Source organism: Strix aluco, chromosome 15, assembly GCF_031877795.1.
Source record: "Strix aluco isolate bStrAlu1 chromosome 15, bStrAlu1.hap1, whole genome shotgun sequence".
NCBI classification, from domain to species: domain Eukaryota; kingdom Metazoa; phylum Chordata; class Aves; order Strigiformes; family Strigidae; genus Strix; species Strix aluco.
In genome coordinates, this window is record NC_133945.1 from 14434664 (window position 1) to 14448271 (window position 13608).

The 13608-nt window shown below is 42.2% G+C and overlaps 1 protein-coding gene across 1 annotated transcript in view; it reads right to left on the bottom strand.

Annotated features, from left to right (window-relative positions):
- The window catches only part of XYLT1 (xylosyltransferase 1), a 204405-nt gene that overhangs the window by 40307 nt on the left and 150490 nt on the right, over positions 1–13608 (bottom strand). The window contains exon 5 of the mRNA XM_074840878.1: positions 2298–2378. Within this exon, the coding sequence (XP_074696979.1) occupies positions 2298–2378 (81 nt within the window). The remainder of the gene's footprint in view (positions 1–2297; positions 2379–13608) is intronic.

The window sequence follows — 13608 nt, forward strand, 5'->3', positions numbered from 1 at the left end:
ACTGTAAGGAAGCACTACTACCCGCCTCTTCTGTTCCTCTGGGGACATGAGCTGTAGGCAGCAGGAGACAGGGTGAGAGCCTAGATGGGCCTTCAGTCTCGTCTCACATTCCCGTGCTTATACAAGGTATTTCAGCCCAGGGGATTTCATCATTCTAACTGCAGGGGTAAACCTCACCGTCATGACCAGAGATTACACATCTTGGGCATGAAATGAAAGTCAGTTGGAAATTGTGTGTCAAATGGGCAGAGCAGACAGTACATTTACCGGTTTAGACAAGACTGAGTTACTGAAACACTAAAACTGAAAGATCGGGCTAGAGATCTTCACATTAGATACAATTTCTCTCTCAACAGGTAGATGCAGAGCTGGAAATTCACCCACAATACAAACAGAGGGCTAACTGCATTTTAATCAGCTTTTGACACCAATGGAATGAATTTTTACTGAACGCCAATATTACTCAGAGGCTTCCGCAGCTGCTGGCTTGAGTCCTGTCTCTACAGTTATCTGGGCTATGCAGGAAGAGGGGAGCCACTCTATCTCCCTGATAGAAATTTTGGAGGGCTGCCAAGGGGCGACGTGAAAGGATCCATTTATCCAGTGGTCAGCAGTGGGAGCGCTTACAGAACTCAGGGACTGCACAACCACAGCAGACAGGCACGGCAAATCTGCACTCGTGTCCCACATTATGTTCCCTGATGCACAGAGAATTTATGGTAGAAATCCAGGAGAAAAAATAAAACATGGTGACGTTATAATAGGCTAAAAGGTATTTAGTTGTTTATACAGTCAAAAGGAACCACTGAACTAATAAATGGGTTGTTATTCCTGTGAGGGGAGGACAAGTGGCACATTAGCTCATTTTATTATTAAATTAATACCAGATTAGTGTGTTTAATTGATCTAAATTGTTCTAACCAAGCTGAGGTTGGCATGTTCGAACCAGCTTGATGCAGGCATGTCATAATTCATTAGTTACTTTTCCTTAGCCAGCTCAGGGAATTTGAGAAGAATCAGGTGCACCAGAGGAGCAAAAAGGCATAAGAGACTGACTGCTTTTCCCTGGCCATTTCTCTTCCCTCTTCTACTTTAACTCTGCTGTCGATCACTATTGCCAGCTAGAGCTGAGCCTGCCAATCACTCTGACACTCTGCATTTCCCAAACCAGAGACTCTCCTGTGAAAACTGTTGACTCAGATTTAAATATTATTCCTCACAGTAATTTTTTTTTACTACATGCTATAGAATTTCTGAATGCACAAGATGAATGCTCATGAGGTCTTCATTTAAACAGGAACATGACAGAATTGATAAATCTAGTGACAAGAGCAAGAGCAGCCAAGAAGTAAGAGAGTAAGAAAGACCTGCGCATTATTCTACCCACCCATTGTGCTAAACATGTGACTTGGTGTGTCACACTATCTTAACCCAGCCTTACAGTATGCTTGATGTTTTACAGAATAAAGAGATCACCTGGTGACCCAAGCAGAATAAAACAATATTTTTAGGTGCAAAGCCACTGCGACTCACCATATGGAGTTGCTCGAACTGTTGCAAGACTGCTGTTACAGTATAAAATTATCAATAAAGAGGAAAAGCAAAACTATCAATAAAGAGGAAAAGAGGACCACTGTAATCAGATGGGAAAGATCTTCCACCTCCAGAGGTGGTTTAAATCTTTGGAAACACGGTGTTTGGTCACTACTGCTCCCTCAAACCACAAAGCTGTAAGTATTACTGATGGATTGTGGGAAGCACAGCACATTCTCTTCTCTCCGAGACCTGCGCAGAGTGGATGGAGAGGGACACTGATCCAAGGACATCAAAACTGTAGCAGATCATGATAACCCTCCAGTCACCATCCTCACCCTTGCTAGCATGTACAGGCTCCCACGCCTTGCAGAGATATTCTGCTTGCACAGGGCTTTGCTGCAGACCACAGCTAGTGCAGGTCTTGGTCATCAGTGGGGCTGGGACCAACTGGGGCAGGGAAGTGCTGTTGTGTGGGGCAATTACTGCTTGCTCCTGAAACATCGATCTGTGCCAAGCCCCAGGGAGGGAGCAAGCATCAGTCTGCTTAATGTCTCCCTCCCCACAACAGCATCTTTGCAAACCAACTCTGGGGACGAGCCATTCTGGACCAATAAACAACTGTCCTCAGGAGAGGGTTTCCTCCTCATTTGCTTCTCTTTCCTGGACTAGGGATTTCTTCACTCAGGTAACACTGGAAAACCATCACTATGCAAAAACTCTCAGTGCCATGTTAAAATAAGCTGAGGAAAGGGCCAGCTTACCTTGCGTTGTCTCTCCCGTGTGATTTCAAGAAGTTCATATCACGGTATCTGGACAGGAATGCTACTAGCTGGTCATTTGTCCTGCAAGAGAAAGAACAAAAGATGCACAATTACACTGTGAAAACTACTATGTCTAGAGTAATTCATACACTTTTTGTTCTCATCTGGGGACTATCCACAGACTCTTTGAAGGAGACAGTTGCTGATAAAACTTCCATCCTGCTGCTAAACTTCACTGACTCCCTCTACTCAGGAAAGAGTACTTGGAAAGAAGCACAGCTTTTTATATCTTAACGAATTTCCTATCAACTCTTGGCAGATGTTTTAAGCATTGTAACAGAGTATGCCTTAAGTAATACCGGTCAGCACTTTTAAAGTATGAAAATCCAGCTGTGAGATGACTGCACTGATAGTCCCATTTTACATGCTCTGCTAGATCTTTCCTAGGGAATTTGGTTAAGTATCTATTGGCATTTCATTTGTTTTCATCCTTGTAATAGAGAAGAGGCCCATAAAGCAAGAGAATTTGGATGTCAAAATGCCAATATAATTAACAGGAACAAAGGAGTTTAGAAGGTTAATTCCAATTAGTATGACTGGCAATCTGACACCAGTATTTTCAAAATTTCAGCTGACATGTCCAAGAATGTATTTATGCTTGACAGCTTTTGCGGTCTGTTATTTCTTTAACAATGGAGCAAAAATGTTCTCTATTTATCTAGGTCAGCATATTTAGGAAAACTGAATAAATCATATTAAAAAGATCTTCATCTCCTGAATTGCATTCAAAACCACAACATTGTAGATATAACACCATTTAAGCAATGGTCTGTAATGGAGTTGATGGCAGAAAAACTAAAGATAAAACAGCTGTCAGTAGTACTGTATCTTGAAAGCACTTCATTATTATAACCCACAGAAAACCAAGTTAAACCAGAGTTCTGGACAAAATGCATTTAACTCCAGGGGTCAGGCTGAAAAAAACTTGGAAATGTTATCAGCCTAGTAAACTATCTTCATAATCTCATTGATTTTATCTGGACCAAATGAAGTATCTGCCTATCAATCAGCCTGAATGAACAGGCTGTAGGAGCCTGAGACCCTCCTCCTATGCTCACTCATGTGAGTTGTAATACCTCCCAGGGTCAGATTCTGCATCTCAATTTGGCAACCTCAGAAAACTGCTTTCTGCATAGTAAGCTGTGCAGATTTTCACATTTGCTGCTCCAGTGATTCTCCATCTTACCGGGATGAATAGGCATTTAGTGAATTTACTTAGCAATGCTTCCACATGAAATGGTTTCAATGGCTGACATCTTCGGGTGAGTTTCTAGGCAAAAGCTGGCATGCAAAGATGATCTTTAGAAATATAACCAAGTTTGGAAGTGCTTGAGCTTTAATTTCCTTACAGGATAAAAATCAAATCAACCGAAGTAACAATCCACACCACTCAATAAACCAGCATCATTTCTAGATTGCTCACCAACTATGTTTCCCTATTCAGCAGTGTTCTACCAAGTGTATTTGGACTGAGGGCTGCCATACAAACTTTTCAATGCTTCTCACTTTTTAGATAATGGTTATAAATGTCCATGTGATGTTTAGCTCTCAAAATAATTAATAATTGACATTTTACCACTTCTTGAAAACACTGGTGGCATCTTGGTCCTACTTTAAATTTTTCTTTTTTTTAAAAAGAACTTATACAGAGTTTTACTCTGTGTCAACTAAGTATGCTTCTTTTCATGTGTTGACAACATGGAAATAAAACATCACATTTCCATTTGGTAAAACTTTCTAGTTATTTGACATTTAGATTTATGCGGTCAACCAATTCTGTGCTCAGCATGGGAGCACACTCAATTTCTATTAAGTTTTCATTCAAACTGCTTCTTCTGGACCCAATATCATGAGGATACTGCACATCATCTCTGAATTATTCCACCACATGATATTAAAAGGAAAATCAAAGGTACTGAACATGCCATAGATACTAATGCAGTTGCTAAAATCCTCCTCACCTTTCAGAAAACTTTGCCATCAGGGGTATATTTCCTAAATGCCTCTAGCACAGATTGCTACCGTGCTTCTTCATGTATGGTGGCAGCAGAGCCTCTACACCACGGCAGTGTTGTTGGCACCAGCTATTTACAATGCCTCTGGCACTCCTTCTGAGAAACACTAGAGACATAGGCCTATTTTTTCTTTAAGTAAGGCAATGGAAAGCTGAGATTTTCAGCTGAAGACATCACTGGGAGCAATATCAACTCCACACTATCAAATTAAATTCTAATATAGCTCCACAAATTTCAGAGATAATTCACTGAGCATAAATCTGGCACAAAATCTTTTACTAACCATCATGGTATAACAGAAAGTACCAAGTGCAACATATTTCTAGTATTTCCTTCCTAAGAAGAAAATAAAAAAGTCACGGGGATAGGGAGAGTAGTTCATGCTACTGATTAAAACTCACTAATATAAATATTACATTCCTATCAGTTTCCCTAGTGTGTAACACAGCACAAATACAAATCAAGTTAAAAGCCTTTCCACTATTGATGCATGAGGCTGGAGCGGACAGATGCATCCACATCGCTCCCACTTTTATTTGCTTTTGTTATTAAACTCACTCGAAGGGCAAGGGACCAGGGAGGAAGTTTAGTCAGCTGATTACCTGTGCAGTTAGCAGGGAGGGAGGACTATGTGAGAGTAGAGAGGCTGAGAGAAGATGTGCAGTTTTCAGGTGTGCAGCATGCAGAGAGAAACGGGAAACTAATCCTCCAGTGAACTCAAAGTGTGGAGAAAGCTCATGCATGTGGGAGGGCTTCCGTAAGAAAATGTCAAGTGAAGATGACTGATGGGGAAACAAAGTGGTTTCGACTTCACTGATGTATATTTGGGCTTAAGCAAGGGCAGGTCTGCCAGCTGGAACGGAAGGGTCCATCTCCACCAGAACTTTACTGAGGTCACTTCAATAAGGTCCTGCAGTTCCCCTCCTGGAGCAAGGTGGACAGGGGCAGCACACTGTGCCTGCCTGCTGAGATGCCACACAGCTAAACTCAGGTCAGACTCAGAGGATGGGAGCACTTGGCTGGGCAGGCAGGAGGGCTCCGGCAGCTGCAAAAGCAGCTCCAGGGCTACTGGTGACTCAACCCTTGGCACTGCTCATCCTGGGGCTGAGCCCCTGGGCTGGGGCTCAGCCTGGGGTTAGGGTCAAGATTAGAGTTAGAGGTCTAAGGCAGAGAAAGATGGGTCCTATAGCAATAAGGGAACTCAGAAGATACTGCCAAAGCAAAGCAAGGCCACCAGTGTTTTCTCAGAGCAGCCCCTGGCCTGGGACTGAGGTGTCCCAGGGCATGAGCAGGCTAACCAGGCAGTTAGCTATTATTACAGTGCTGAGCATTGCAATAATTGCAGAATATAGCATATACACTGGGGGCTGAAATGCAGAACTGGAAAGAGAAACACTGACTTTGTGTTTGCAATGTCTGAATGCACTGGCAGGTCTGCCCAGGAAGTGGTACAAGTGTGTCCCTGTGCACAATCATGGCTGAACACTGCAGAGAACAAAAGGCAGTGCTGGGATTGCTGGTTTTAAGCAAACCCTCCAAGTCCTGATGACTAATCCAAGCAAAGAGCAGAGATCGCCTTAGTTTACAGCTGTGAAAATAGATTAAGAAAGTCTTTGGAGAATCTGAGAAAAGGAAAACAAGAGCTTGTTACTTTTGGAAGATAGCGAATGCTAATATAAACGTCCTTGATTCAGCAAGGTACTTTAATGCATGGGCAACTTGAAGGATGTAAGGAATAGCAGTCACTTCAATGGGACTATTCATGTGCCAAAACTTAGACAATTGCATAACAATTTGGCTAAGTTAGATCAAAAGTTCAGAAACTTTTGGCAGCGCACAGGTATGGGAACAAGATAGTTTGATTCTGTGTAGGAATCAGATGAAGTAAAGAGCAACTGCTCTGTTGGATTCTGGTGCTGGACTCTGCCATTTTGGTACTGCATGTCCTGCCCCCTGTGTGGTGAGAGTCCAGTGCCCCTCTCCAAAGAGGTATTTCAGACACGCTGGTGTTGATCTGCCTGTCCCAGCGTAGGCCCGGGGGCTTCCCCCCCACAGGCCTGGACTGGGAACCAGGGGAGTGCCCGCGCACAGAGAGGCTGCAGTTGATTTCAATCAACCCTGTTGATTAAAACAGCGAGCACTGACAGTAAGAAAAATTTCCTGAGGACCACAGATGGCTGCAACCCAAAAAGCCACCAACTTATCTGAAATCCAAGCCAAACTCCAGAGCCCACCCACAATGATGCTGCTGCAGAGGCAGCCCTGCCAAAAATCTCTTTTGGTTTCTTTTCTGCTTCAGTGGGCGAGGTCACAGGCAGGAAGGTTCAGCTTGCCATCTGCTTCAAGTGAACTCACCAGTGAGGTCTTCAAAAAATCTCCTCATTTCAGGTAAATCCCCGGACCGGGTTTATAAACTATTTCCTTTATCAAGGACCAGACAGGGGAATCTTGTTTCAAACTTCATATAAAGTGCTAGGGGCTGCAGGGCACCTGCATACAAAGTATAGACCATCTTTCTCTCTCCTAGTCACTTAACTTCTGATCGATCAGGAAGGTAAGGCTAAATAAATGTTTTTAGATGTTATGCATATACAGTGTTTCTGCTTAGAAAGCAGCTCTCCTACTGGAGAATTCTTTTGTTACTGGCTCAAGGTTTGAGACAAAATCTAGTGAAATGGAAATCTCTAAGATGAGGTCTCATTGGGCTTTAGACTTCTATAGGCAACTTCAATCTCTTCAGTTAGCAGTGTCCAGGAAGGGATGGCTTTTACTTCACCAACTCTTGCCAGGTCATTCTCAGCTCTTCATTCACCAGGAATAAGCAACATTGCCCCAACTTAAAAGTCTGTCATGAACTTATCCTGAATTACATGCACAAGCATGGGCTAGGGACAGCTGCTAAGCTGAACCCTGATGAAAATCCATTTTTAATCATTATTTTCTGGCATTATTTTCTTCCCTTCTCTTTTTCTGTATGCCTGCTCTTACATGCAAGCGTCAGCACTGAGAAGTGGATTCTGGTACCCCTTCCAGGCAGCTGTAACTCACTTTAATCACAAATGTGGTTACTTGTAAATGACAATGTTGGAATATGAAAACCTAGAGCAAGACAATTAAAATGTGGCTTTAAAATTGTTTAAAACAGACCTGCTCAGTCCTGGTTCCACAACTCTCCAGCAGAAAAGGGCAAAGCCTGCTGGAAGCAATAGTGATTTGGCCTCTTAGCAGTTTCTCTCCCCAAGCACTGATCTGATTTGAATGTGATTTTTGCCTTTAGTACTTTTGTCACTGTTGTAATCTTAACGTGTGGAAGAGGTTTTTTCTTATGCACTTTCTAATCTGACAGGTAAGAAAAAATATTAACACCTTTTTAATTGCTCTATACATGGGACAAAACGAACTTTTTGTTACCTTGCCTACTGATACACTCCCAGCAAAAGAAATGTAAGCGTTCTGAGTTTGTGACAATTCACAGTACTGGTCACAGTAAGTCATTGCTATGTTAACCACAGGACATTACTGAGATGACAGGCAACAGCAGGATTGCAGCTTCTACAAGCTGCCCAGCTTTTTTCCAGCAAACCACCCCACCACAGCTAGGTAAGTGTATAATAGTTGTGAGCTGCAGCAACCAGCAATCAGCGAATCTGTGAGTCCTTGCAACTAAGCACCCACTGGCACCATCAGCATTGCTGACAATGCTTCTGCAGCCACAGCTCCAGGATTTTTTTCATATATTTACCATATTTTGCAGACAAAGGCTGTATTCCTAGAAGAACAATACTGAAGTGCTGAACTGAAACAGCTGCACTGCAGTAACCGTGACGATGCTGTGGTGTGACACCAGCACCTGAGGTCTGAGGGCAGCTCCTGAATTCAGGCAGCAGGTCTCACCAGACACCGATATGCACACCTCCACGCTGGGCTGTATGCCTGCTTTCGATGCAATTCAAACAGAACATACCTGCTTGTGAGGAGATAGCACACTGAAAATGGGTAAAATTATTAATCCCTAAAGGCAAGCCTGCTAGCCGCTGCACAAGACCCTATAGCTGCAACAAAGAGGGACGTGAGTGCAGGGGGGGTTAGCCCTTGCCATGGTGAACAGTGGTGTCAACAAACATAGCAGTAGTTCTGCTGTGGTGTGGGGTGCTGGAGAGGTAGGCAATAATCACAAAAGCAGCTGAACGGAAAAAAAAACCACAGAATAACAAACATAAAGGGGAAAGTGTTTGGGAGAACAGGGCAAGGAGGCTAACGTGTTTTGAAGCAGCAATGAAGGGCCTCTGAAGTAAGGGTGATGAAGGCAAACATACAGTCAGAAGGGGTAAGGCAAAACTGTTACAAGTTCTCTCAGTGCCCAAAGCTTTGGTATTTCCACCTGTACCCATCTGACTCCTCTCCAGTTTCCTTTCCCAGGATCACTGTGACTGTGCAAAGGCACAGTCCTACAGAGCCCAGACGTACAGCAACCCTGGCAGCTATTTGCCAAGAAACTATTTCTAGAAGATCCCTAGAGAAGGAAAAGACTTCAGAGAAGAAAACTGGAATTATGGGGCAAACTCATCTACTCAGAGTTAAGCATGATACTACTCCATGATTAGATAGATGTGCACACAAGAGTCTGGAAGTAGAAGAGCTGAGTGCCTTCGATTTTGCTACCTTCTTTTCAATAAATTCTAATAATTATGATTAAGCTCATTGATTTCAATAAATGATTAATTTAATCTTACTTAACGCATTGTTGTAAAGCATTAGGACATGCCATCACTGCCAAGACCCCTGTGGCAGAAGGAGAGTTCCTTGACTATTCCTAGCCTGGGGTTTTCCTGCCCTGCTGCCCTCTCTCTCTTACACAAGGAGTGCAGGTGTTTAGACCCGCTCACCAGCTTCTGCAGGCGCCAGCAGCCCGGTATCACTGCCAGGCAGAGAGGAAGAAGAGCACTGCAGGAGACAGGGAAGAATTACTGCAAATTCCCACCTACGTCTGTATAGTGTCCAGTTCACTCTGAAAGCTTCACTTCCGCATCTGCCGGGGACGTGGCAGCACTTGGCAGTGAAGCTGGGTGGGATCTTCCCCCTCCAGTAAGGGACCCTGATCCATACTGGCCTTTCCACCATACAGCTAGCGCACGTGTGGGTATGTGTGCACTGTGTGCACGGGTCGCCTGACAAAAGGATACAACAGCGGAATGATTCAGCAGAATAAAGCAAAACCCTACACGACCTCATCTTGAAGGAAATGCTTATAGCAAGATGATCAACCACGCAAATGCAGCGCAATACAGGAAAAAACCTCTCATTGCAGGGTTCAGCTTTCAGACTCTGGATATGCAGCATGACCCTCTCTCACTGATGCTCCCAACTCCTCCTCTCTCCTTGAAGGCAATTTAGTGCAAGGGGAGGCTCAGAGAAGCCTGACCCTGACTGTAGCAAGAAAAAAAGACTGCCATCTAAAAATGCAAAGAAAGGGGAAGGCTATATTTAGCCCTTGCTATCTATCACAGAACAAATATTAGCATGGCAGGCATTTCTCAGACAAGCTGATTCCCATAACAGCAGTCATTTGTAAAACTACCATAAAAATGAGAACGACAGATACAATTTCAGAGGCCAACTGCATGTGGAAGGCTCTAGGTGACTGTTAACCCCTCTGCTTTTACAACAGTGTTGTCTTAAATGGTTTGTTTTGTCTTTCAAGTCAGGTTTAACAGAGGACCAAGATAATGGAAAACTATTGCCTTAGCAGCTCAGCTTGCTCGAGTACTTGAGAGATTATAGAGTTCTGCTCCAGCAACAGTGCTGCCATCTGGGCTGGGAAGTCACACCCGTGTATTTCAAAGCATTAGCTTTCCGCATTTTGATGCTCCAGGCACTGATCAGTCATCACACGGGATGCAGCTACTCTCAGTGCAGCTCTGCCAGTGTTGTATGACTCTCAAGACATTTTATTAGCAATACAATCATCTTTGCTGTACTTTCAATTACTGCTTCCCATTCAACCATTGTCTGTTTCCTATGGAAAAGAAAAGAACTAACATAGTCACAAAAGAGTGAAAGTCTTCTTTAAATGTCACACTGCCGAATAAACCTCTTCCAAGTGAGAGTACATAAATGCTTGGGTACAAAGGAGATCTACTGAGAGAAAAAGAATATACTCCATCGTCTGCTTCCCGAGCCACTCCACAACCTATTTTCTATAAATTCAAGGCTTCAGATGGCATTCATAAAATAAATAAATAAGCCCACTGCTGACAAGCAGCAGCACATGCTTAAATGAAAATCCTAAAGAGACCATATAAGAGAATTCCACCAAGGATTAATGAACAAATGTGATTAAAACTATCTACAGCTCTGGACTGCTGCCAAAACGCTGCCAGCAGTATTTGATATGTAAATGCTTAAAACATTTGCTATGTGCACAGCCGTTGATGCAAAGCCTCTATAGAGAGTTTCTTCATCTAATTAGAGATATTGGTTTAGCAAACTTTGGAGTTTATAAAAACCCTCAACGTCTCATTATTCTTTTAAAATAGAATATTCATTTGTTTGGAATGTTTTCCAGCTATATCCCATGAAACCCTGAAAAGCCTTTGGCTAATGAAAAACTCCAGCCCTGTATCAGCTAATAAGCCCTACAGCTTTTATGATAATAAAATACTCACCACATGCACTCATTAAAACTTTTTAACTTGTTGCTTTTGACTTTCTTTAGCGATTTGTAGGCATAAAGTAATCTACTCAATTTCCAATTATTTTATAGTGCAATTTCAACACAGGCATTTCAATTATCCAGGATCTTATCAAACACACCATACTATAGCGCAATCACTGTGTCTCTGATCTGGTAAAGCACTTAACAGCATATGCTTAACTGTAGCACACTTGCAGCTCTTCTGAAACTATGTGACTTTCACACTATATTCTCATAAATTACTTTATGGGTAAGGGTCTACATGTCCACGTGCTAGGAAGCAGCATGTGCAATGATTACATACGAGATTAAGAGCTGAGAGCTGTCCTTTAACTAATCTTAGATCTCTTAGGCGCACAAGTACACTTTTTAAGGAGACTTTTCCAGGGAGGCCAATCCAGTTGTACCTCAGTTTCTCCATCTCTACCACAGATAAAACCATCAGTGAGTTGTGTGATGTAACAAACAAAATGTACAAAACATTTTTAAAAACTCCCCTCAGTCCAGAAGTACCTCTGAACTGATTTTAGGAACTCATTTTTCTGTGACAATCACATTTTCTGAGCATCCCTACTGCTGCAATAAAAAGTAAAGAAATAAGAAAAACACTATCCTGTAACACTGTATCATATGCAGCTCTTTTTTCCCAATTTTAAAGCAGCCTATATATTTTACAGTAAAATTATGAAATGCATTAGTTTTCCTTTCATAAATCTAATTCTATGTAATCGCTAAACCTAGATTATATGTATGCTTATCAACAATGAATGCACTGTAAAAACACCTGAATAACAAAAGCTTCTGAAACTCCTTCTAAACATGCAACTGCACAGAACCTAGGATACATGAAAATAATCACACAAAATCATCTACATGCAGGACAAATTATTCCTTAAATAACCTGGCAGTGGTGCATTCAACTCAGAGGCATTTTGCTAGAAAGGAAGAAAATGTTTCACCCTGATTCATTAAAACAATTTTCTATTTATTTTTCTATTTAAGTTTATGAATGATCAGCACATCACCACTAGTATCTTCTTTTTTGGTCTTGCTAGCCCAGAGCTTGAGTGCCTGACAGATAGCCTTTGCTAAAAAGGCCTATAATTGCATATTTCCAACAAATACTTTTAAGTAAAGGCAGAGATGTGTGTCTAACTTAGATAAGGGCTAGAAAACTTGTTAAAGGTATATATTGTAGTAAAGCAAAATTCCTTTCCCACTACATTCACAAGAGATGTCAGTTTATTTGAACTATATGTATGGAAGAAAAGTCAATTTTACCAGTGCTAGCAAAAACTGTTTATCAAGCCTTGCTGGCATTCCCATTATTGATATTTGGAAATTAAAATAATGCAGATTGGTGAAGAGAAAATACAGCAATGTGGGGTTTAGATGCTTCAAATTATAGCCTGATCCAAAATGCTTAGCATTTTTGGGTGAGTAACCCAAAGTTTTGATGCTTACTCAGCATTATCTCAGCTGTGAACGTGAGTTGGCTTTCCTAAACTAAGGTATCAATCTTAACTAAGCAGATTTCCTTTTGGCATTGGCACATTTCATGTTCACAAGCAGAAGTTTCTGTTCATGGGCATTAAAAAAAAAAGAAAAAAAGTTGTGAAAGCTATTTAAGAGAGAGCGCTGCCATGTCTGCCTGCTCCCCGCTTCAGTCTCTGTCTGCCTGGTGTACAAGCAATTTGTCTAGCCATATTTTAGTCTGTTTATCTTGGCTCTGACATATTTAAAGTTTGTTTCCAGCCTTTTAATACCACCAACACAAATCTGCAAATTGAAAAAAATAGCCTAACATACAACCTTCTGTTTTAATTTTTGTTTTCTGGTAGAGTCAATGGTTAAATATTATCTCCCCTGCTGTGGTTAAGGGGCATGTAAGGGATAAGCAATTCGTGTGGTTTGGGTCTCTTGTCTCTGCAGACAGGATCCTCCTGCAGATCCTCCTGCAGCAGAGTGGAAGGTGTCTGACTCTGATCCAAGGCGGGGCCCATGGAGGGGCAGAGCTGCCGCTCCAGAGCCAGGCCAGGATCCTCAGCGGTAACACTACAGCTCAGCTCAACTCTGCTCTCCCCTGTGCAGCATAATCAATACTTGTCCATAGTTACTCTCCATGCCACAGGGCAGACTTTCAAAAGACAAGCCAACAACAGTCATCGCTCTGGTTCAAATTGAATTTTTCCCAAATTAATGATACAAAGGGAGGAGAAGCACCAATGCAAGCAGGGGCAGGTGAGCTTGCACATCCTGTGAAGAACTTCATGGGAAACTTGTCACATGCAGCCAGATGGGTTCAGACAAAGTACAAGGAGGTGAATGTTCCTACTCACTTTAGCTGACCTTCCAACTAATAGCTGCCATTAACACTTTAGTCAGCCACTTTCCAAGGTAGCTGTGGTTAGGATAAATGGCAAGAATTGTGATTTTCATGATAAAACTGCACCGATTAGGTGGATGACATCAATGCAGAGTGCGAAGCTAATGAACACACACTATGTGCTGAAAATTCAGTGTGGAAAGGCTATTTTAATAT